The sequence below is a fragment of the Aplysia californica genome, unplaced genomic scaffold (assembly GCF_000002075.1).
Source record: "Aplysia californica isolate F4 #8 unplaced genomic scaffold, AplCal3.0 scaffold00173, whole genome shotgun sequence".
Taxonomy (NCBI): domain Eukaryota; kingdom Metazoa; phylum Mollusca; class Gastropoda; order Aplysiida; family Aplysiidae; genus Aplysia; species Aplysia californica.
In genome coordinates this window covers 603511-624943 of record NW_004797443.1, presented here as the reverse complement: position 1 = coordinate 624943, position 21433 = coordinate 603511, and the positions used below count along the sequence as shown (strand labels likewise).

At 40.0% G+C, this 21433-nt stretch overlaps 1 protein-coding gene across 1 annotated transcript in view; it reads left to right on the top strand.

Moving 5' to 3' along the window:
* The first annotated feature begins 283 nt into the window (after positions 1 to 283).
* Positions 284 to 21433, top strand: part of LOC101848352 — a 56399-nt gene continuing 35249 nt past the window's right edge. Inside the window, exons 1-10 of the mRNA XM_005098140.3 lie at positions 284 to 557; positions 4203 to 4295; positions 5394 to 5507; positions 7200 to 7264; positions 8560 to 8743; positions 12023 to 12153; positions 14710 to 14742; positions 16565 to 16655; positions 20407 to 20489; positions 21179 to 21253. Of these exons, the coding sequence (XP_005098197.1) occupies positions 4203 to 4295; positions 5394 to 5507; positions 7200 to 7264; positions 8560 to 8743; positions 12023 to 12153; positions 14710 to 14742; positions 16565 to 16655; positions 20407 to 20489; positions 21179 to 21253 (869 nt within the window). The 5' untranslated portion in view covers positions 284 to 557. The remainder of the gene's footprint in view (positions 558 to 4202; positions 4296 to 5393; positions 5508 to 7199; positions 7265 to 8559; positions 8744 to 12022; positions 12154 to 14709; positions 14743 to 16564; positions 16656 to 20406; positions 20490 to 21178; positions 21254 to 21433) is intronic.

Genomic DNA, 21433 nt, shown 5'->3' with positions numbered 1-21433 from the left:
TCTCTCTCTCTCTCTCTTCCTCCCTCTCTCTGGTCATAATATGTCTAGAGAGGCAAACGCTGGCTCGGAAGTTAAAAGTTAAAACAATAAATATTGAAGCAGCTGATTCAAAATTTATTCGACTTGTGGACCTTCAGCAAACAGCACATTGCCAGTACCGAGTACTTGCATTACAGTGGCATTCATTCAAAAGATAAGACGAGTTTGGCAGACAATTATTATTTTGATCATAAGCGACTGAAAAGTTTCAGTCAATTTAATTTTCCTCCGAGGCAAAGAGGTTACTCCAGTCCGAGAGGAAGAAAATTAGGAGTTACGCCCCTTTTACAATCTTCAATGTTATGATTCGAAGCAATCACGAATCACAGCATCACATGATAAAACTCGCAATGCTGGTCAACTCAAAGAATCAATTGGAGTGGACAGTGGTCATATGTTGACTTGATTGCGTTGTTATTTTTTTGACAGTATGGCCTTTATCATAAAGTAAAAGCAGTTCCGCTGATATATTTATATATTACGAGGAGAAACGCTGCTGTAGTCAATATTTGGAAAAGGTAACGTCGTGCGACACCATTACCATGTCCATGATGACCGTTAGAATGTTGACATGAGAGAGGTTCTAGCCAACCAGTCAGTATTCTTGATGAATCCTCTTCAACTGGACTGATCAATGGGATAGAATCTAGATTGTAATCTAAGTATTAGAGACAGATGAAAATGATTTTTGGGACAAAGATTGGCATTGTTGTTTGGTGTACAGAAAGTTTGCTTGTTAAGCACAAAACTGCTATTGAGACGAGGGCAGAGAGTCAGGATGTAAACATGAGGGGAGTGGAAAGGGGGGGGGGGCTGAGAATTTCAACTACAACAGTTACCATACTATCCTACTCATCGTACTACCGTAGTCAGTAGTAATCTAATTACAAAAGACACAAAAATTAAGTCAATCCCAGCTCCTGTTTCATTTCTTCCCAGTCCCAGGGCCAGGACTCATGACATGATAAATGATATAAATGATTTGCCTGTTGTTGTGTGTATAATATTGTGGAGGATATTTTATGTCATAATATGATACAATATATGGCTGCCATTGTGGGAATAAAATTTCTCTTATTCCTACCCCCTGAGGGGATTTAAAAATCGCTAGCCGCGTGATTCAACCACTCCTTTGCCTTTGTAAGTGAAAAATGTTTCGAAAATCACTTTTTGATCCCTTTAATAAGGCCTTTGATGTTAAAATCCAGAGTTTGAAAGATTACTGCACAAAGTGTTTCAATCCTTCAGTAAGTCAATTGCCTATATCACACCAGTCCCCAATATAATATATAATATAACATTTATATAGAGCGCATTTCCCAAAAAAGTAGTCTAGCTCAATGTGCTTTACATTTGAATATATACCAATTTTCAAAACCTTTCTTACTACGGTCGAACCTGCCTTAACGGAAAGCTGTATAAAACGGAAACCTGTCTTAATGGAATCTCCCCACTCCCCCCTTGATATATTCCTCTTTAATTACCTCTGTATAAAACGGAAACTGTCCAACGCGGAAACGGAAAGAAAAATTGGCTCCCTTCCGAGGGTTTCACCTGTCTAAGACGGAAAATGCTTTGCCCGCTCAGCCGTGATTTGAAACAAAACTCGCAAGTTTGGTTCCGCCGGCTCTAAACTTAACACCACATGGCCATGCCGCTGGGCGAGAAAGGGGAGTAGGAGTGCAATTTGAGGGTAGATGTTACCCCATCATGTGAACCCTAAGCGATGCAGATGGTCAGGGTAGTGAGGGTGTGAAATCTCACGACTGCCCATGAGAGTGCTCGAGTACCGAGCCACTACGGAAACTTTCCTGGGTAGCTGCAGAAGCCAGAGATGATAAATTAGACTGACCAATGCCTGCCGCCCTGATTGTATGGCCAGCCGAGAAAAAAGTTCCTCGAATCGTTGTTACATGATGACAGTGAGGGGTGGCATTGGTTGACTGTGCTTGTCACACGGATGGGTGGGACTAAGGGTGGAAGCAAAGGAGTTGTTCAAACATTTGTTTTTAATAGGTCAAACAGTGGTCCTATGAAAGGCAAACACGGGTGGTAATTGGATAAGTAAGACTGACGCATGCCATAGCAATGGTGAGGTGTGAAGTTTTGACCACTGCTTGCCGATCGGACAAGTGACCTTTGAACCCCCCCCCCCCCCCCCCCTCCTTTCCATCTCACTTTAAATTCCCCTGTCTGACGGAAAATGTCTAAGACGGAATTTTTTTCTGGCTCCTTTGCGATTCCATCTTACACAGGTTCGACTGTACTTCCTTTCTTCTCATGCAATATATATTAATGGACACACACACACACACACACTGACTATTTTTATTCCGACATGGGCACACAACAACTATAATAAAAATAATGCTAAAAGCTTGAAGGACAGGCCTGTAGGAACAGAAAATGCTAAGTAATTACCACGTGATTCAACATCCCAAGTGCCAGTTTTGCACCCCGGTTGCAAATTGGCAGTTGAATCACGCACATTCAGCAGCTTGTTGAGGTGTACACCTGTCCTGTAGGTGGAGCGACCAACACGATGTTGCCTTTGTCAAATCGGACTGCATGGTAACATCAAAACAAAGTGCTGCCTTTGCTTACTTTGACTAAGTTACTGAAGATGCTTTCTTACATAAAAGTTACTGGACATAGGCAGTTTAGACTACCAAAATCTGCGTGATTCTACCGCCTAACTTACAGTTACAGTATGATGGCGTCTAGGCGGTTGAATCGCGTTAATCAATGCCACTTGGCGAGCGCCAATGGTCGCTTGGGCGTTTGTCTATCGACAAAAGCAAATCCTAATAGTTTTAAGAGTAATTAGAAAGCCATTCTATTTTTATTATTTCAGTTATTTTTGTGCAAACAGAGTTTTAAAATTGAAGCTAGGTAACTAAAGTAAGAAAGATAGTTTGAAGTTTATTTCTTGAAAACAGAAAGTACACACATGTAATTTGATTTTGAAATTAATTTAAATCCTTCCTGACGACTTTCATTGTGTTTTATATAAGTTAAGATATTAATGTTTAAAACCTCCAAAATAAGTTATAAGACATTCTTTCTTGAATGTTCTGTTCAAACATTTGTATTTGAAAAGGTATTATAATGTCTTTCTTTTTTCAAGTTGCGGCAGTCAAAGGCTTCCACAGTAAAAATTCTCGACACACCCTCATGCGACCTCATTCTATTCTTTGTCTTTATTTTTATACACACCACTTCCCCTTACACATTCTAAATCTGACCATAGAAGTGGGAAATGTCCAAGTATAATTTACTAACAAGAAAGAAAATGTTAATGTTCCTGTTGTTACCATGCTGCCTCACAAATTTTCAGTTTCAACGTACTCGCAACTCGCAACTGCATAAGATCATATGAGCGTGCGGGACACATTAAACTTTTTCAGTTGGTAGGAAATTTTGAATTTTGCATGGGTGGCGGCCGAAGTCTACTCTTATCGATTTTAGACCACCAATGGATCTTTAACGGGTGCAACTTGCGCATGGGTCCTCGATATTTTTCTTTTTTTTCGCCCTTGTCCAAGAAGGCTAGGTGTAGATCTTTCCCACCAGAAGATCAGGGGTGTTGCAGAAAGACAGCAGTAAGAAGGAGCCAAGGAGTAACAGTAGAAAGGCCGCAGAAAGAGTCAGGAGCCCAGAGGAAGGGGCAAAGGAGGTGAGGGGGTGGGGGCAGAAAGAGGAGACAAAAGCAGATGACAGAACATTGCTAGAGAGCAGGAAAGGAGGTGAACGAAGACAATTTTAGAGAAGAAAATGTTTCCGTCGCTACCCGGATTCGTACCCGGGACCTTTGAATGAGAGGCCAACACCTCAACCTCTAGGCCACAAGAGCCCCCGGATACAACTTGATTGCTAGATTACTTGATTCTATAATCATGGTTATCTGTGACTCCTGTTTTCTCGAAATGGTACTTTTCTAGCTCCATATACAGGTTCATTGCCAATGCAAAAATAAAACCTCTTTTCACTACAGATGTCGTTCTTTTGTATCAGCTTTTTTATATCTTTTGGTACGCTTATCTATGCTGTAAGTCTGAGAAGTGATTCTATTGTGATGTTTCTATAATAATGCATTATGCTGTTTGAACTTGTGATGTAAGTTCATTGACTTTCAGATTTTTCTTTTTCATTTTCTGTGGAAGATGGCAAAGAACAGTGGACTCTCTCATATCCTGACGGAACTGTCATCTCTGGAGGAGCTGACCTCGGTGTTAGGACGCTCGTCCCGTCTAAAGGTAGTTGTCTACTGGTACTGTGCCTCTATTTTCCGTGGGGGAAGGGGAGATACAGAGATTACTGCCATAAGCTGACAAAATGCCTTTTTCCATTTTGACGCCAAAAATACTGTGACAAGTTTTAAAAAATAAATTCAAATTCAAATTGCGGAAGCAATCTATTTTTCAGTAGGTATGCTTGACAAAAAACCTCTTTTCCTCGAAACCTCTGTGATTTAAAAAAAGGCGATTTGTCACCTTACAGCAGAGTATGGGAGGTAGAGACAAGAGGGAGCAGTGAGAGTTTTGTTATGAGAACTGTTAGCGGAATTGGCTGTGGTGCAGATGGCCCTTGTTGAAATCGTCAGTACAGTGTTCTTGAAGTTTAGATTTGTGGGGAGTTTACAATGCTCTCCACCCTCTTGCCTCTCTGTCCTATTTAGGGAAAGGATGTAAGTTCGGAGGGCCCATCTCATAAAAACGGTCGAACCAGCTCTAATGGCCACCCGTCCAAGACAACCACCTTTACAGATGACAACTTCCTACTTCCCTCTTTGTGTTTTCTGTATTACAATGACTCTGTCAATGATGTTCAACTGTCTAGTTAAACTTTTTTTCTCCTCAACAATGGGTGGCTATTTTGGACTCTTTTGACTGTATTCTTATTGTTTGAAAGGGGATTGAGGCCCATAGAATACCAGATCTTTTAGCTCTAGAAACTTCATTGTGCTGCTGGAGTTTTAATTCCCTCTCCCTGTATGATAAAGTGTGGGCTTTTGTCTCTTCAAAGATGGTAATGTTATGTACAAAGCTGGTTCATCCATATGTGGCATAGCACGATAAAATTAGAGGCTCGTCAATTTTTGGACGTATGGAGTTGTTGGTATCATCATAAAGCCTGTTTATTTGCCTTGCTTTTGATGAACCCCCTCGTCTATCTTCAGTAGAGATCGAGATATTTACCAATGTTTTTAAGTAAAATTCACAATGCCAAACATATCGTAGTCCAGCATGCTCAGAACTGAGCTAACACTGTGCCCAAGTGCAAACTCCTGACAGATTGCTGCTGATAATATTGTCCTGATAATATGATTATCTTATCCCTTTTTGTGTTTTCAGTACACTTGTCTGTCAGTTTCCAAGAAGTATATCGCCCTTGGATCTAACACAGGTGGTGTGTACATATTCAGCAGAGACACACTCAAGTATCTTCAAGTTGTGTTTGGAGACACTGTAAGTTTGCTCGCTTATTTTATTTAATTTTTTTTAGGTGGTCTCAACTCATGTTTTGCGTCTATTGATTAGAACTCTTATCTGTCAAGGTATTGAAATTCTTGACAAAAAACTTGCCCAACCTAGAATCAAACTCTTATCTTTTGTGCTCAATGGTAAAGAGCCTAATCATACCATTCAACCACAGATGCCAGTGAAAATTGTCTTGTGAAAGGCTGAGTTCCAAAATTATAATTATGGTTTACTTTCTAAGTGGATGGTTTGCGGGCGCTCTGAATTTTTTTTTGGTATGATTCTTTCCTATCAAACATCTATTGTCCTTATCTCTCTCCTCCTTCTTTTCTTTGTATGCTACTTTGTAGTAACGCTTCTAATCTTCGGCACTAATATAAATGGGAGGAGTGTGTTGAAATCACTCGTCAAAATAATGGAAGTGAAGAAACTGGCATATCAATTTTTCCCCAGGTTTGTGAATTTTTATTGAATTTTTGTTTTTTGGCTCAACACCTTTGATTCTTATTAAAAACACATTTCAGTGTGGATTTTACTGAAATGCATTGATTAAATGCATGAAAGATGTAAATTTTCAGTTTCCAGGGGCTCTCAAACTTTGGAAATAACTAAACTTTGGCGTCCATTTTCTCGCTAATTTTGCCTCTGAAACCAGGCAACCCCACCCCCTTCAATCGCAAATATTATATCGAGTTGTATCCAAGATAAATTGGTATTGTTTTCTTTGAAAGCGAGGCAAATGGACAGGTTTTAAGGTGATACCAATAACTCCATATGCCAAAAAATTGACGAGCACCTGATTCCACCGCATCGTGACACAAATATAGAGTAAAGTCCGCTTATATCGACATGCTCTTGGAAGCGGATTTGATGTCGATATAACATTGTCGATAAGTGAAATATAAAGCCAAAGAGGAAAAAAACAAGGGGAGGTCAGCGGTAAAAAAGACAACACTACTTTTTTAAAAGCTGGTTGCTTCCCTTGATTCTTACACAACTGCATAGTGAAACTAACAAGAGTCAGGGGGGGGGGTGGAGTTACGGTATCAAAGACCAAGCAGTGTGAGGCACACACTACGCACCAGCACAAACTTTGTTGTAGCATCCTTGTAAGCCTATTTATGGCCGCTTGCTGGGGAAAATGGAAAGGCGAGGCACTTGCCAGCGACAGACTAAGAATGGGATGGGGAAGGGGAGTGAGCGATTGGGAGTGGGCGCTCGGGAGTGGGGGTAGGGAGGTGATGCCTTGTGCGCGAGACGCTCACGTCTGTGAGGCACTGCACTGTGTTGGAGACAACACTGTTAAGGCCCTACATGACCTACTAAAGCCTGGTGTGTCGGAAGGCTACTTGGCGGGTAAGCGGACTTAATGAAGAACTAATGCATTGACCGTTAGTGTGGCTTTTTCCTCCTTTTATGTTCGTGGGCTTCACCAGGCACCCAGGAAGCTTGTCAATAAAGAATGGGCCGGAAAAAAGTCTATATAAGAGGTATTGTTTAGTGAAGATATTGAAGGAAAAATTTCGTTATTGAAAAATGTGTCTATGTGTCAAAATATCGATACATCGGGTGTCGATATAAATGGATTATACTGTAAACCTATTTGCGTTGTAAATGTTGTAAAACTCTTACTGAAACTAAATTTACTTTCTTCCCTCTCTTTGACCGTGACCCTTTTAGGAGGCGAGTCCGGTGTGCCAGGTTAGCCTGTCCCCTGGAGATCAGCATATTGGTGTCGCGCTCAGGTTTGTTTTCACAGTGTGTGTCTTACCCTCAAGTGTATGTGTCTTACCTTCAGATGTGTGTGTCCCCCCAGGGCAATGCCACTGACTGAAGGGCCATTCCCAAAGGGGGGATATTAATATGTTCGTGTGCACAGTAGAATTGCAGATGGGCTGACTTATCCATGTCATGCTCATGCTGTGCCGGAACAACGTAGGGGGAACTGCTGCTTTTTCTTTCCTCATCCTTTCTATCGTCGTTTTTTCTCTACTTCTTTTGCATGTTTGTCACTCTCTTGTGAACTGCTATTTCCGGGGTGCCTTAATAGTCGAAGCAGACTTTGTGCTGTTGAGGCTAGAGAGGTGAGCAGAGAAAGCCTGATTCCCTGTTTGGACTTCTCTGTTGACATCCACCCCTTGGCGCTCATATGACCTTATGCAGTTGCGAGTGCCGAAAAAAACTTACTAAACTAAAAAAGACATGTGTGTCTTACCCTCAGGTGTGTGTGCGTGTTCACACTCAGATGTGTGTGTGTGTGTCTTTTTGTTTTGTTTTTTTAAAGGGTTTTACGGCGCTCTCAACTGTATAATGTCATATGAGCGCGCAGGACACTCTAGTGTGTGTGTTCTTCCGCACTTGTACCAATTTGTGTTGCAAGTGCTGTAAAGGTCTTACTTAAACTAAAAGTAGCAAAAGATGTGCATGGAGCAGTGCTGTTTGACCTGTGTCTTCTTGTTTGCTCCTTTGTGCTGATCTTCTTTCAACTTGAGGTCTGGTCTTGCAAAGAATCAAATCCCTCCACATCTCACAGTGTTGGGGCCTGTCTTCAAAATAACTTATATGCCTCCAGTAGACGATTACAGAGACAAAGTGGGTAGTTGGCAGGTGCTCTGGTGTGGTTTGCTCCTTCCTTCCGATCAAACATTTATCATCCTTTTCTCTCCTGCTCTGTGGGTGGTTGGCGGGTGCTCTGGTGTGGTTTGCTCCTTCTTTCCTATCAAACATCTATCGTCCTTATCTCCCCTTCTTCTTTTTTATGTTTGTTACTCTGTTGTAACACCTCTAATCTTCTGGCGCTCATATGACCTTATGCAGTTGCGAGTGCTGTAAAACCTCTACTAAAACAAACAAACAATCTCCTCCTCTTTTGTGTTTGTTTCTCCCATATACCTCTTATCTTCAGCACCTTATTACCTAATTGTGTTGCCGGTGCTGTAAAACTCTTACTAAAACTAAAACTGACATCTATTGTGTCAATGTGCTTCTTGTTACTCAAACAAACAAATCGAACTAGAGTACTTGTTGCTTTCCCTTACAGCACTGGACAGGTGGCGGTGTTTGAGTTGAGGATCGAGAAGAGAGCCAAACCCGAACGTGTGCGTCTGACCCACGATCATGCCGGTCGTCAGGTCAAGGCCTTTGTGTGGGATGCGATCAGCTCAAAACTCTTTGTTGGCGATGACACGGGCAAGATTTCAATCATCTTTGTACCCTCCACGAAGGTCAGTTCCTGTCTCTAAACCCGGGTGGGTGGTAGGTGGGTTTTCTGGGGTGGTTTGTTCCTTCTTTCCTGTCGTACATCTGTCTTCCTTATCCCGCCCCCTTCTTTTCTTTTTGTGTTTCTCTCTGGAAACGCTTCTAATCTTCAGCATTTATATGGCCTAGATTTGTGTTGCAAGTGCCGTAAAACTCTTACTTAAACTAAACTATCAAAACCAAGGGTTGGTGGTGGTGGGGTGGGGGAAGGGGGCATCCTCAACCTATTTTGGGTATTGTCTCATTGGTGGTTGGAAAATTCCACTGGTTGGTCATGCTTCTTCGCTTTCTGCTATCCCTGTGTTTTTTCTGTGTGTCTGTCTTCCTTTTCCTCATCACTGAATGACTGTCCAGGGATACAAATTTTCCGTCCAAAACCAGTACTACTTGCACTTCAAAATTTTTAGACTTTTTTGTCTGCACCTACTTGCATCACTGGACTGTCGTCTCATCTTTAACTCTCTTTGACTCGGGTAAAAAAAACTTTTCCCTTTCGTCTTTGGTACTTTATTTTATGCAAGTTAGTTTCCCCCCATTTGGTTTTGCCGAGTAACTTAAGTTTACTCATCTGTTGGGGTTGAGTGGTTTGAAGAGGCTTGATGATTAAATATTGTTTTGAAGTTGGGTCGTAGTGTTTTGTTTCAAGACATGCACCTTTTCTCCAACACAGTTTGCGAGTTGTTCATGGGTGGTTCGCGGGTGCTCTGATGTGGCTTGCTCCTTCTGTCCTTTCAAAATATCTGTTGTCCTGATCTCTCCTCCTTCTTTTTTGTGTTTGTTAGTCTCTTGTAACACTTAAAATCTTCGACACTTATACGACCTTACTGTGCTGCAAGTGCCGTAAAACTTTTACTAAAACTTAATTAAGCTAAACAACACTGCTTGACATTCTTTGTGAGCTACTGGGTCCCTTCGTTTTTCAAGTTATCATTGGAACTTTGATTATTTTTTATATGAAAGTTTCCTTAACACTTTGAGTTTGAGCCCTTGCCACCGGTAGACTGATGGCGGGTAAAACTGCCCGTATGCCTTGCCAACGGTACACAGGTGAGCGAGACCTTATCTCCTACCCAGTCAGCCTGAGACAAAAGGCACAGGGAAATCAGTGTTTACTACACAGGATGTTATTGATTATTTTGAAGATCTTTCTGAATTAGATGCTGGTAATGACGAGGACTACTTTGAGTGGGATATGGAAAGTGATTCTGATGATCTTATGGATGTTTGTAATACAGCAGTCTCCGCCTAAGATCCCTCCGCTTACGATCCTGGTTCGCTTCAGATCCGGCTGTTTTAAGAAAACAGAATTTTTACTATACAAAAGTCACCCCTAAGATCCTGCTCTGATTCACTCTGAAGGTCTATTTTTGGCTAAGATCCCGCATTTCAGATCATAATTTGCGGAACAAAAACCCAGGTGGGTACAGCCGATCAACCAAATGTGAAAAGTTGAGAACAATAAACTGTCCGTAGCGTCAAAGATCAACTACTATTGTGAATGTGATCACATACACATAAAACTCAATGAAGCGATACAGTGTTTACCCCAGACGGGATCACACTGGGGTGTGAACTGACTGACACGTTTGTTTTCCCCAAACTCTCACACCTGAGCTCTCCCCCTAAACTTACATCACTCGCTGGGTGGGTAGGGCCAACACGTTCGCTCCAGGCAGTGTCACATCGAACTGTGAACTCTTCCTTGACCATTGCAGCAGTTGTCTCTACTCCTGAATTTGCGAGACAGACTGAATTTTAATCGGTGTGTTCACAACGTAATGGTGTGTAATGACAAAGGGGGTTGGGGGGGGGGGGGAACTCAGTCAGGGATGGAAAGCTGCAAGTTTTCGACAGGTAAAGGGGAGGGGCAACTGGATAAGCGTAGATCTTGAGATGAGACTCACGATAGGATAATAAGTGAAAATGGCACGCCTCATGCCACTATGTGCTGTGATAGGTCATCAAGGTTAACCACTCTTTGTTCGCCATATGTCATAAGCCCACCAAGGGGTCACGTCAGTTCATTTTAGAGTGGAGGGAGACCATTTTACCGATTGTGAGCCTTAACATGGCTCACCGTAGATTCTTCCCTGGGTACGTCGGTTAACATCCCGGTTCACCTATGATCCTGCATTTCAAAGCTTCCGATCACCGGGATCTTAGGCGGAAACTTCTGTACATTGCTCAGGAGCTCAGGCAGAGGGGCACAGTAGCCTCAGGAGGTCAGGGCTCAAAGGGTTAACACTTTGCAGTCACACAGCCAGCAGTACAAAATACCCGATCTGGTCACTCAGCTAGAATGATGACTGCAATGGACTTCTTGCGCCAGGTGACCCGAAAGAATAATTTTTACTGGCGCGTTACTGCGGCAAGTGATTGCAAAGTGTTTAAGAACTTGATCCACAGTGTAGTATTTTTTCAAAGATGAGCAAAAAAGACTTAAATTCCTTTGTCATGCAATCAGAAACATAAGAATGGACCTGAAGACAACTGTCCTGTAGGGCAAAATAGAGGCTTTGTAATAGAGGAAGACTTTTTACATCAGACATTGAAAACACAAAATCTTACAGTGGTCCACAGCTTTATGAAATAATATATAATAATTATAATAAATAGCATTTGTTTAGCGCTTACCCCCGCTTGACAGCAAGCTCTATGCGCTTTACACTATATTACTCCAGCAGACCCTATCACACTCAGAAACATTCTCGGCTTCCCGGGAAGCATACAGAGCAAGCAGCTGATTAAGCGCTCAAACACTAACAAACTGACAAGATCTTTCGCTGACTATAGCTTGGTACCCATTCTCACCTGGGTGAAGTGGGTATCATTCGTGTAGAATGCCTTTCCCAAGAACACAATGTCGGGCCCCTGATGGGATTTGAGCCCCTGACCTTACGGTTGCGAGTCTGAGAGCCTAACCACTAGGCCACCGCTGCAGCTCTTAAACAAACTTAAGTTACAGCGGCACCTTCCGGTAATAAACTTTTATTATTTCCAAAACAAACTATAATAAATGATCTGCCTAACCACTAGGCCACCGACGCTGCATCAAAGCAGAGACCGGGGAGATGGAGGCCTGTTGTGGCAAGGAGTGGGAGAACCAACGGACAAACACGTGCATGGTTACTGTTGACAGGTGGTGATTATTATTTCATTTGAGGGTTCAGGTGCTTTCCATCAGTTTGTGTGCATTTTTAAAAAGATTTCTATTTGGAGACTCAGACATTTACTTTTCTGTGCAGACCAAGACTCTGTTCTCGCTCCCCTCAGAGGTGATTGTGTACTTGGATTCGAACATCTACCAAATGGACTGGTGGAAGGATAAGCTGCTTGTGTCCACCTTGACCCACACACACTTGTTTGACACCATCAAGTATGTACATCACTGTTGCATCCGGTTTGTGAGTGGTTGGAGGGTGCCTTTTCTTGGTCTTCCTTCTTTCCTTCTTGTTTTTGCTGGCTTTTTTCTTGCTTTGCCACGTTTGTTAAAGATCACATCTAAGTGCGTTTAGCTAATGGGCCTATTCATATTAGTATGCAGGCTGTTGGAGGACACCTCTGTTCTTCTCTTCTGTTGTTCTTGTCTGTCTTTTCTTTTTCCCTGCACTAAATACTTGTTATTGTGCTGATGTGCTTTTGGTGGCGTCGATGGCCTAGTGGTTAGGCTACCGGACTCGTAATCATGAGATTGCGGGTTTGGGGGTTCGGCTGGGTCCGACGGTGTGTCCTTGGGAAAGGCTCTTTACAGGGATTTCTGTTTCTGACTTGGCTTGGTCCTTTCTGAGATGGACGTTTAACTCGAAGGTCCTACCTCTTAAATAACCTCACCGTTGATAGGGGCATTAAACCCATACCATTTCACCACGTGCTTTACTTTACTCGAAACCTCTTAGTACCAATTAGTACAAACTTTTTAAAACTTTACAAAAGTTTAATGTACAGAATATAGCTGTGGGGAGAAAAACTTGCAGTCTGTTAGTGATACAGATTTGTCTCTGTAAAATGCTTCAGGGGAATACTTTTTGCTTATTATTATTCGGGAGAATGTGGAAATATGATGACTAAGCGGGCTATTTTTCAAACTTTTAACGACTGTTCAAGAGAACACTTCTAATAAGCAAAGTCTCTGTAGCTTATCAAACATTTGGTTACAGATACCACACCTCCTATTTATTTGGATGTGTTCCCTAATGGATCAATGAAGTTTATATTTCTATCTTTTCTTTTCTTATCTTGTCTTATCCTAGACTGTTCTCGCTCCTCTCAGAGGTGATTGTGTACTTGGATTCGAACATCTTCCGAATGGGCTGGGGGAATGATAAGCTGCTTGTGTCCACCTTGACCCACACACACTGATAGAGAACTTTGTAGTGGCTTTTCAGACTTTTTTTTTCTAGTAAAATCAGCTCCATCAGACAAGGGCTCGATAAAATGTGTGCAATTGCACCAAATTATCATCAGTTTAGGGGGCTCGGCTAGTCATCAATTATTTTATTCCAGCAACGGAAGAAGAAATAAAAAAGATTATATTTGATAGTCCATCAAAAACTTGTGCCTCAGACCATATGCCCACCAGCCTTTCAAAAAAATGTTTACATGAACTTTTTCCACATATCTCCCAACTTGTGTTAAGACAGCACATGTTAGACCCCTATTGATAAAAGCTGGACTTGTTAAAAGGACTTAAAATTTTTTAGACCAGTCTCAAATCTTTCATTCTTATCCAAAATTCTGGAAAAAGTTGTGTCTAATAGACTCTTACAGCATATTAAAGCAAATAATCTTAACTAAGTTTATCAGTCAGCATACAAGGCACACCATAGTACCAAGACAGTGTTACTTAAGGTCTCTACTGATATTTTAAAAGATATTATTGAAAGAAAGGTGTGTCTTCTTACTCTATTAGACCTTTCGGCTGCATTCGATACCATTGATCATGACATTTCACTCGCGAGGCTAAATACTACTTTTGGTGTAAAGGGTATTGTCCTGCGATGGTTTGAGTCACATTTTAAAGATCAAACACAAGCAGTTGTGGTTGGAAGCACGCATTCTAATAATGTTTTGCTTAGTTTTGGTGTTCCTCAGGGGTCTGTTCTTGGACTTGTCTTGTTTACAATGTATACGCAACCTTTATGCTGATGAAACTCAGATTTATAAGTCTATTGATTTCGATCAAATATCACTTTTAGTCGACTCCACTGAGCAATGTATTCCAGAATTAAAAATATGGATGACCAGTAATAAATTAAAAGTAAATGATGGAAAGATGGAAATAATGTTGAATGGAAATACAAAAGCCATTAGAAATCTCCCAGAACTACAAACTGATATAAATAACCATACCATTTGTTCAAAAAGACGTCTTAAAAATCTAGGGGTTCAGTTGGATTATGATATGTCTATGTCCTCCCAAATTAGCCAGCTTAGCAAATGTATCTATTTTCAGCTCAAGAAAATTGGCAGTGTAAGAAATTATTTAACTAAAGCAGCAGCCAAGACATTAATAACAACACTGATTTTATCAAAATTAGATTACTGTTATTTTATCCGGCTTGACGGCCGAAAAACTATCAAAGTTACAAGTACTCCAAAATCAAGCAGCGAAATTGATAATGAAACAAAGGAAATCAGCGCACGTAACACCAATTCTGAAAGAACTACACTGGCTGCCAGTAAAAGAAAGGATCAAATACAAAACTGCTGTTTTCTGTTTTAAATGTATAAATGATACTGCACCTTTTTATCTCTCTCTCTCTCTCTCTCTCTGTATATATATATATATACACACACACATGATACTGTGTCTTACATACACACATGTTGATTAATTTTTAAGATGTGATGTCTTTTTGGATGTAAGGATTCATTGTACTGAGGTCATTATTTTATTTAGGATGATGTTGAAAAATGATTTTGTTTATTTCAGGCACAATTATTCTACCATAGGGACTAAGAAAAGGTATGGTACTCTTGGAAACAATGTTAGGACATGTAGTAATTTGTTGTTGTTCTTTTTTTTAAAGTAGGTGTTTTTATGCCCCAACTGACACAATTTATATCTTTTTAGGAGGTGAGTTTCAACCCTGCCTATCAGGGTCAATCTCAGCTGAGAGGGATACAACATCCTAGTAGAAAAACTGGTATACTTGGTGAAAATTTTTCGCAGTCCGCAGCCGAACTCGGGTCTCCTGCGTGTGACAAAGAGATGCCTAACCATTACACCACAGACGCCGGTGATATGTTGTAAAGCAATTTGCATATTATAATTTGAGTTGTGGTATAAGAGTTGCCTTAAGAGAATATTTCTACGTAACCTTTAATATCGGATCAGCTTTCAGTCACCTTTTTTTTCTTTTTGTTATGATTATTCATAAATCTAAGAAAGAAACAAAAATTTCCTGTCTCGTGAGTATTGAAGTCTATGTTTTTATATTTCATTGTGGCTGATGAAGGAAAAATGGCAGATGGTTGGAGATGGCCACTGTCAGGGCATATTTCTTTTGCATCCCAATTTTCTTTCTTTCTGGGTCTCTTGCTTTTTGTAAGCGTTAGTTGACCGTTATTGTGGTGATATGCTGCTTAACTCATTCGCTACGTATTATTTTTGGCTTGTGGACGAATTTTTTTCGGGAGGGTGAAATGAGATGAGGACTAGTGCGCAGTTCACAGGTCTTGGGGGCCATAAATTCAAATAAATATCAACATATTATATATCAACAATTTCAGTATGTTTTGTGGAATATATCTGTATTGTTTATTTGAGTATTTTTCAACTTTGGTTCCTGTAAGAGGCGATTATGCAACACAATTGTGATTGGCTGCGGATAAAATTTGAAAACAAAAAATTTATAATCTCAGATGAAACTCAAAAAATATGTTTGCACCTAGTCAAATTATACATCAAAATAACCATAACTGTATATAGAACAGGAAAATATTGAAAATGAGCAGTTATTTACATTCATTCCATAATATTTGTACATTTGGATCATAAACTCCGATATTGAAAAAAATAATTAAAAAAAAATAATTTTGAAAAAAAAGATCCCAAACAGAAAAAATCACTCGTATCTTATATGGAATTATTCAGAATTGCATTTGGAATAAACCTATACATGTCTTGGGTGGTACTTTTTGAGTAAATTCACCAAAAAGTAGTGATTTTGGGGAGAAAAAAATATTTTGATCTAGGCCTAGATCTAGCACTAAAAAATAATGATTTCTCAATTACAGTGCACTGGCAATTTGAGTCCAGTAGTATCAATATTATAAAGAAGAGTCCTACACTTCTTTAGTGAGCAAAATAATGATACATCTTGTTGTTTAAAAGTACTAAGACTGGTATCTGGGCTATAATTTGGGCTTCGCGATAAAACAATGTTGCATAAACTTCGAAATCGTGTTTCAAAACTGAATCAAAACTTCCGATTTTCGGTGGAAACGCTTGACCCGGAAGTCAACTTTATTTTATGACCTTTATTTTAACATGGATATGTGGATTGGAATAGAAACCAAGCTAAAATCGAACGTCGGTTCTCGAGCCGCCGGGGGCGGCTTAGCATACTGACGGCACTTAAGCCGCGCCGCCCCCCACGGCTCGGCGTAGCGAATGAGTTCAGGGTGCAAAATTAGAGATGTGCCAAATTATTCTTAAAATAATCCCTTCTGTATTTAGATTTGTAGGTTAGGAGTTAGGGAATTTTATGCCAAACGCTACACATGTGTGTGCAGGTGTAGAAGAGTAAGCCTATTTGTGTCATCTGTTTAATTACACTCTCCAGGGACGGGGAGTTCGGATCTTGTTTTTTCCTGGAGCCCCGCTCCCAGTACTCCGTCATCTACTGTGCTCGACCCAGTTCTCGGATGTGGGAGGTAACGCTTTTCTTTTCTCTTATAATTTCTCCTTTATTTCTTTGAAACTTGGTGTTTCAAGAACCATAGCTGGTAGTATCAGAGTAGGATCTAATCGGGAGTGAAAGAGAGAATAATAATAAATATATAACATTTATAGAGCGCATTTCCAAAAAAAGTAGCTCAATGCGCTTTACATTGGAATACCCATTTTTCAAAAACCTTTCTTACTACTTCCTTTCTTCTCAAGCAATATACATTAATGCACACACACACACACACACATACACACACACACACACACACACACACACACACACACACACACACACACACAGACTATTTTCATCCAGACATAGGAAAAGAACAAATGTAATGAAAGATAACGTTAAAAGCTTATGGAGGATAGGCCTGTAGGAACAGAAAATGTTTAAGATGTCTTTTGAAGCTATCAAGTGTTCTTATTTGTCTTAGTTTCATGGGTAATCTGTTCCACATAAATGGACCAAGATATGAGAAAGATCTCTCTCCATATGATTTGTATGATTTTACAGGTGTCACAAGTAGGGTGTTATCGTTCGATGATCTTAGGTTTCTCCCTGGTTTATATATACTGATAAGTTCTTGTAGATAAAAAGGAGCAGTTTTATTTACACATTTGAAACACATGACGCAGAATTTAAATATTATTCGTTCTTTTACAGGGAGCCAATGCAGTTCTTTTAATAATGGAGTGACATGGTCTCGTTTTTTAGATCTTGTTATCAGTCTAGCGGCATTGTTTTGAATGACTTGTAAACGATTCAAATATTTGTTGTTCAGACCTGCCAGGAGTGAGTTACAATAGTCTAATCTAGATAGGATAAGAGATGTTACCAGTGTTTTTGTGGTCTCTTCGCTTAAGTACTTTCGAACTAGGCCTATCCTTCTCAGCTGAAAATAAAGGGATTTGGACAGAGATCCTACAAACGAGCCCATTGATAAGTGGTGGTCAATATATACACCGAGATTCCTGACAACTTCTTTACTAGATGTCATATGCCCATATAAATCAAAGTTGACACTTTCCAGATCTTTATTTAATCGTGGATTTTTTATAAGAATGATGTCTGTCTTTTCTTCGTTTAGTTTCAATTTGTTTACTGTCATCCACTTTTTGATTTCATAAAAACATTGTTTAGTGATGGAAATCATGTTTGGTAGATCTTGAATGGTGCCATTAACATACATTTGGGAATCATCGGCATAAAAATGATAATTCAATCCATGATTTTGTAAAATGCTTGCTAAGGGCTGTGTATATAGTGTAAAGAGCACTGGTCCAAGAACGGACCCCTGTGGAACTCCATAATCGAGCCTGACCTGCTTTGAAAAGCTATTTTTAATTTGCACTGACTGAACTCTTTCTAGTAAATATGACTTAAACCATGAAAGCACAGTACCCGATAAGCCAAATGAGCGCTCAAGTCTTGTGAGTAGAATAGCATGGTCAATTGTGTCAAAAGCTGCGGACAGATCCAAAAGAGTTAAAAGACAGATGTTTTTGCCATCAATGGAATCCAATAAATCAGACGTTACTTTTAAAAGCGCAGTTTCGGTACTATGATGAGTTTTATAGGCAGATTGGTAAATTTCCTCAAGACCATTTTTTCTCATGTGAGACAAAACTTGACTTAAAACAATCTTCTCTAGAATTTTTGAGACAAATTGCAAATTCGAAACTGGTCCATAGTTTTTAAATTCATTTTTATCAAGCCCGGGTTTTTTCAATAAAGGTTTTACAATAGCTTGTTTGAAAGTATTAGGTACTGTGCCAGTGGCAAGTGACATATTCACTATCTGAGTAATGTGAGGTAGGACAATATCAATACAGGTTTTGAATACATGAGCAGGCATTGGGTCAAGGTCGCATGTTTTTATGGTTGACCCATTAATACAATTTAAAATATCACTATTTGTAACTGGACTAAAAGAATCTAATATTTGTCCAGTAAATTCTGAAAATTCCAAATTTCCATTTGGCTCTAGGTTGAGAGAAGAGCGTATGGTATTAATTTTGTCATTGAAAAAAGTCACAAATAAACTACAAAGTTCGTCATCTGATGTTGCAGAGGGGAGAGGAGATATTGTTTCTTTTCCCAGAATAGCATTGGTAGTCTGAACGAGTTGTTTGGGTGATTTAACATCTTGTAATTCATGTAGATAGTATTTTTTCTTGTTATTTTCGATGATTGAGTTGACTTTGTCTCGGTGGTTAATAAAGATGTCTCTGTGAACTTGAAGTTTTGATTTCCTCCACCTGCGTTCTGCCTGACGTCGATGTTTCTTGGCCTCTTTGATTTCAAGTGAAAACCAAGGAGAAAAGGGTCTCGATGAAATGTTTCTTTTTACCATTGGCGCATGTTGGTCGATTGCCGCTTTGAGAGTGTCATGAAATGTGTCTGCATCTAGGGAGGATAGACTTGTCAGTGTTTTGCTCACGTCGTCCCGAAGTGCCTGTGTGTCTATTGTTCTCGTGTTCCTTGAAAGTATGCTTCTTCTTACGTGTTTTGGTTTGGAGATGTTAATGTTAGCTATCAGAAGAGAATGGTCAGAGATAGCCTTATCTAAAACCTGATGTTTAAGAACATGTTGGTCAGCAGTGTTGGTAATTAGCAGGTCCAAAATGTGACCACTACGATGTGTCGGCTCTTTGATTAGCTGCTGTAGATTATGATCATCAAGAATTGAAACAAGGCGTTTGGTGTCTGGTACAGATGGAACATCAAAGTGAAAGTTGAAATCCCCTATGATGTAAAAGGGGGAGGCAGCTTGCTCTAGTTGAAAGAGTAGATCTTGGAATTCTATGAAGAATTCTTTACTTGTAAATTTATTTTTCTTGTTAGGTGGCGGTCGATAGATACATGTCACACGGAAGGTAAGTTGCTCTGATCTGATGAAAGCAGTGGCTGATTCAAATGTGCGATACGATGGACCACCGCAGATGAACTTTACTGGTAAACCTCGCCGATGAATAAAAGCAATTCCGCCACCACGTGATCCGCGTGAAAAAGATTTAAGTTCAAAGCCGGGTGGTAGAAGGTCGGCTATGATAGATTCATCGCCTTCTGTTCGAAGCCAAGTTTCTGTGATGCACAACAAGTCGATGTTCATTTCTTCAATTACGTCTCTTACAATGTTTGTTTTGTTGCAGCACGACTGGGTGTTAATACAGCCAATTCTTAAGTTGGGACAGTTATGTTGAAATACATTACGAGTGTAAAGAGAGATGGAGAAGGGAGATGAGTAGAGGGGCAGAGAGAAAGAGAAAGATTTGGGGGGGGGGGAAGGGATAGAGAAAGAAAGAGAGACTAGAGAATGAGAGAGAGAATGAGTCAAAATGTTGTCCTCTCATGCAATGCAAATCCTAAAATGCACCATGCCGGATTTTATTACTATCTACAATAGCTCTGAAAGGAATTTTAGCGGAAAAATAATGAAATACTGGAAACCTGAGAAAACAAAAATGTACGAATCGTGTAACTCTTTAATTTTGGAAGGGGCTGCGAAGTGACTGAAACTGCTCACCCTTTTGGCTAGCAAAAATTGGGTCAAGGGAAATTTGAAAAAAAGCACGATGTCATGAAGGGGTTAATCATCCCTAGTCTCAATCGAAACTAAAATCAATCGAAACCCAAGCCTGAATCTACCCTGGTCCCAGTGAAAAGTAAATGAATCCCTACCTGATAATGTAACCGTGACAATCTGGTGATTTCCTGTGTGTTTCCTGCAGGTCGACTTCCAAGGCAAAGTCCTCAACACCCACCAGTTCAAACAGTTGCTGGCAATTCCGCCTGTACCTGTGGTCAACCTAGGGTAGGTGTTCGCTTTATGTTAAGTCCTTTGTTTTTAAATTAATAAGATGAATATTTGGAATAATTTTCTTTAGTCAGAACACAACATTTTATGTTACTGTTGTATGTTGTACTGTATTGTAAAGCGCCCAGAGCCTGTGTACTTTATTCGGGGTTGAGCGCTATATAAATGTCATTTATTATTATTATTATTAAGGCTTTGTATGCCCTGCATATAGTGCCATTATGTGTCAAGATCGTGTCGTTTTTAAAATATTGGTATTTCTGTGATGGTAGAATAAGGGACTTATTTTTGTTCCCATTATTTTTAGAAGCAAAACGTCTGTGAGTGCAGAACAAGATGCCCATCATGACGCTATTGCTAAGTATCCATTTGTGGCTGGATGGGTGGATGTTTGGTGGGTGCTCTGATGTGGTTTGCTCCTTCTTTCCTATGAAATATGTTTTGTCCTTATCTCTCCTCTTTCTTTTCTTTGTATGTTACTCTCTTGTAACACTTTTAATCTTCTACACTTAAATGACTTTTTCGTGTTTTAAGTACCGTACAACTCTTATTTAAAACTAAACCAATGCTGGGTGGACAGAAGAAAGAAGGGTAGAGCACTTTCCCAAGGACACATCATGGTGTCTTGTGTTGATAGTGCTGTAAAATCTGAAAACAACATTTCTATATGTTGTCTTTCTTCACAGACGGGACAGCTATGAATGCATCAACAAAACATACACGGGGCAGTCGGTGAACTTCCTGAAGATGTTCCGTTTGGGGTAACGTTTCTGTAATATATCAGGTTGAAAGTCTGCTGTATTATGTTTTTTACTGTTCAAATTCCTCTTTCTTTTACTTGCCAGTTCGTTATATGGTTGTCCTTTTATTTTTGTTGGTTTGTGTATTTAGTTTCTTCTATTATTTGTCTTTATTTCCTTTCGGTATTGTTTTCTTTCGGA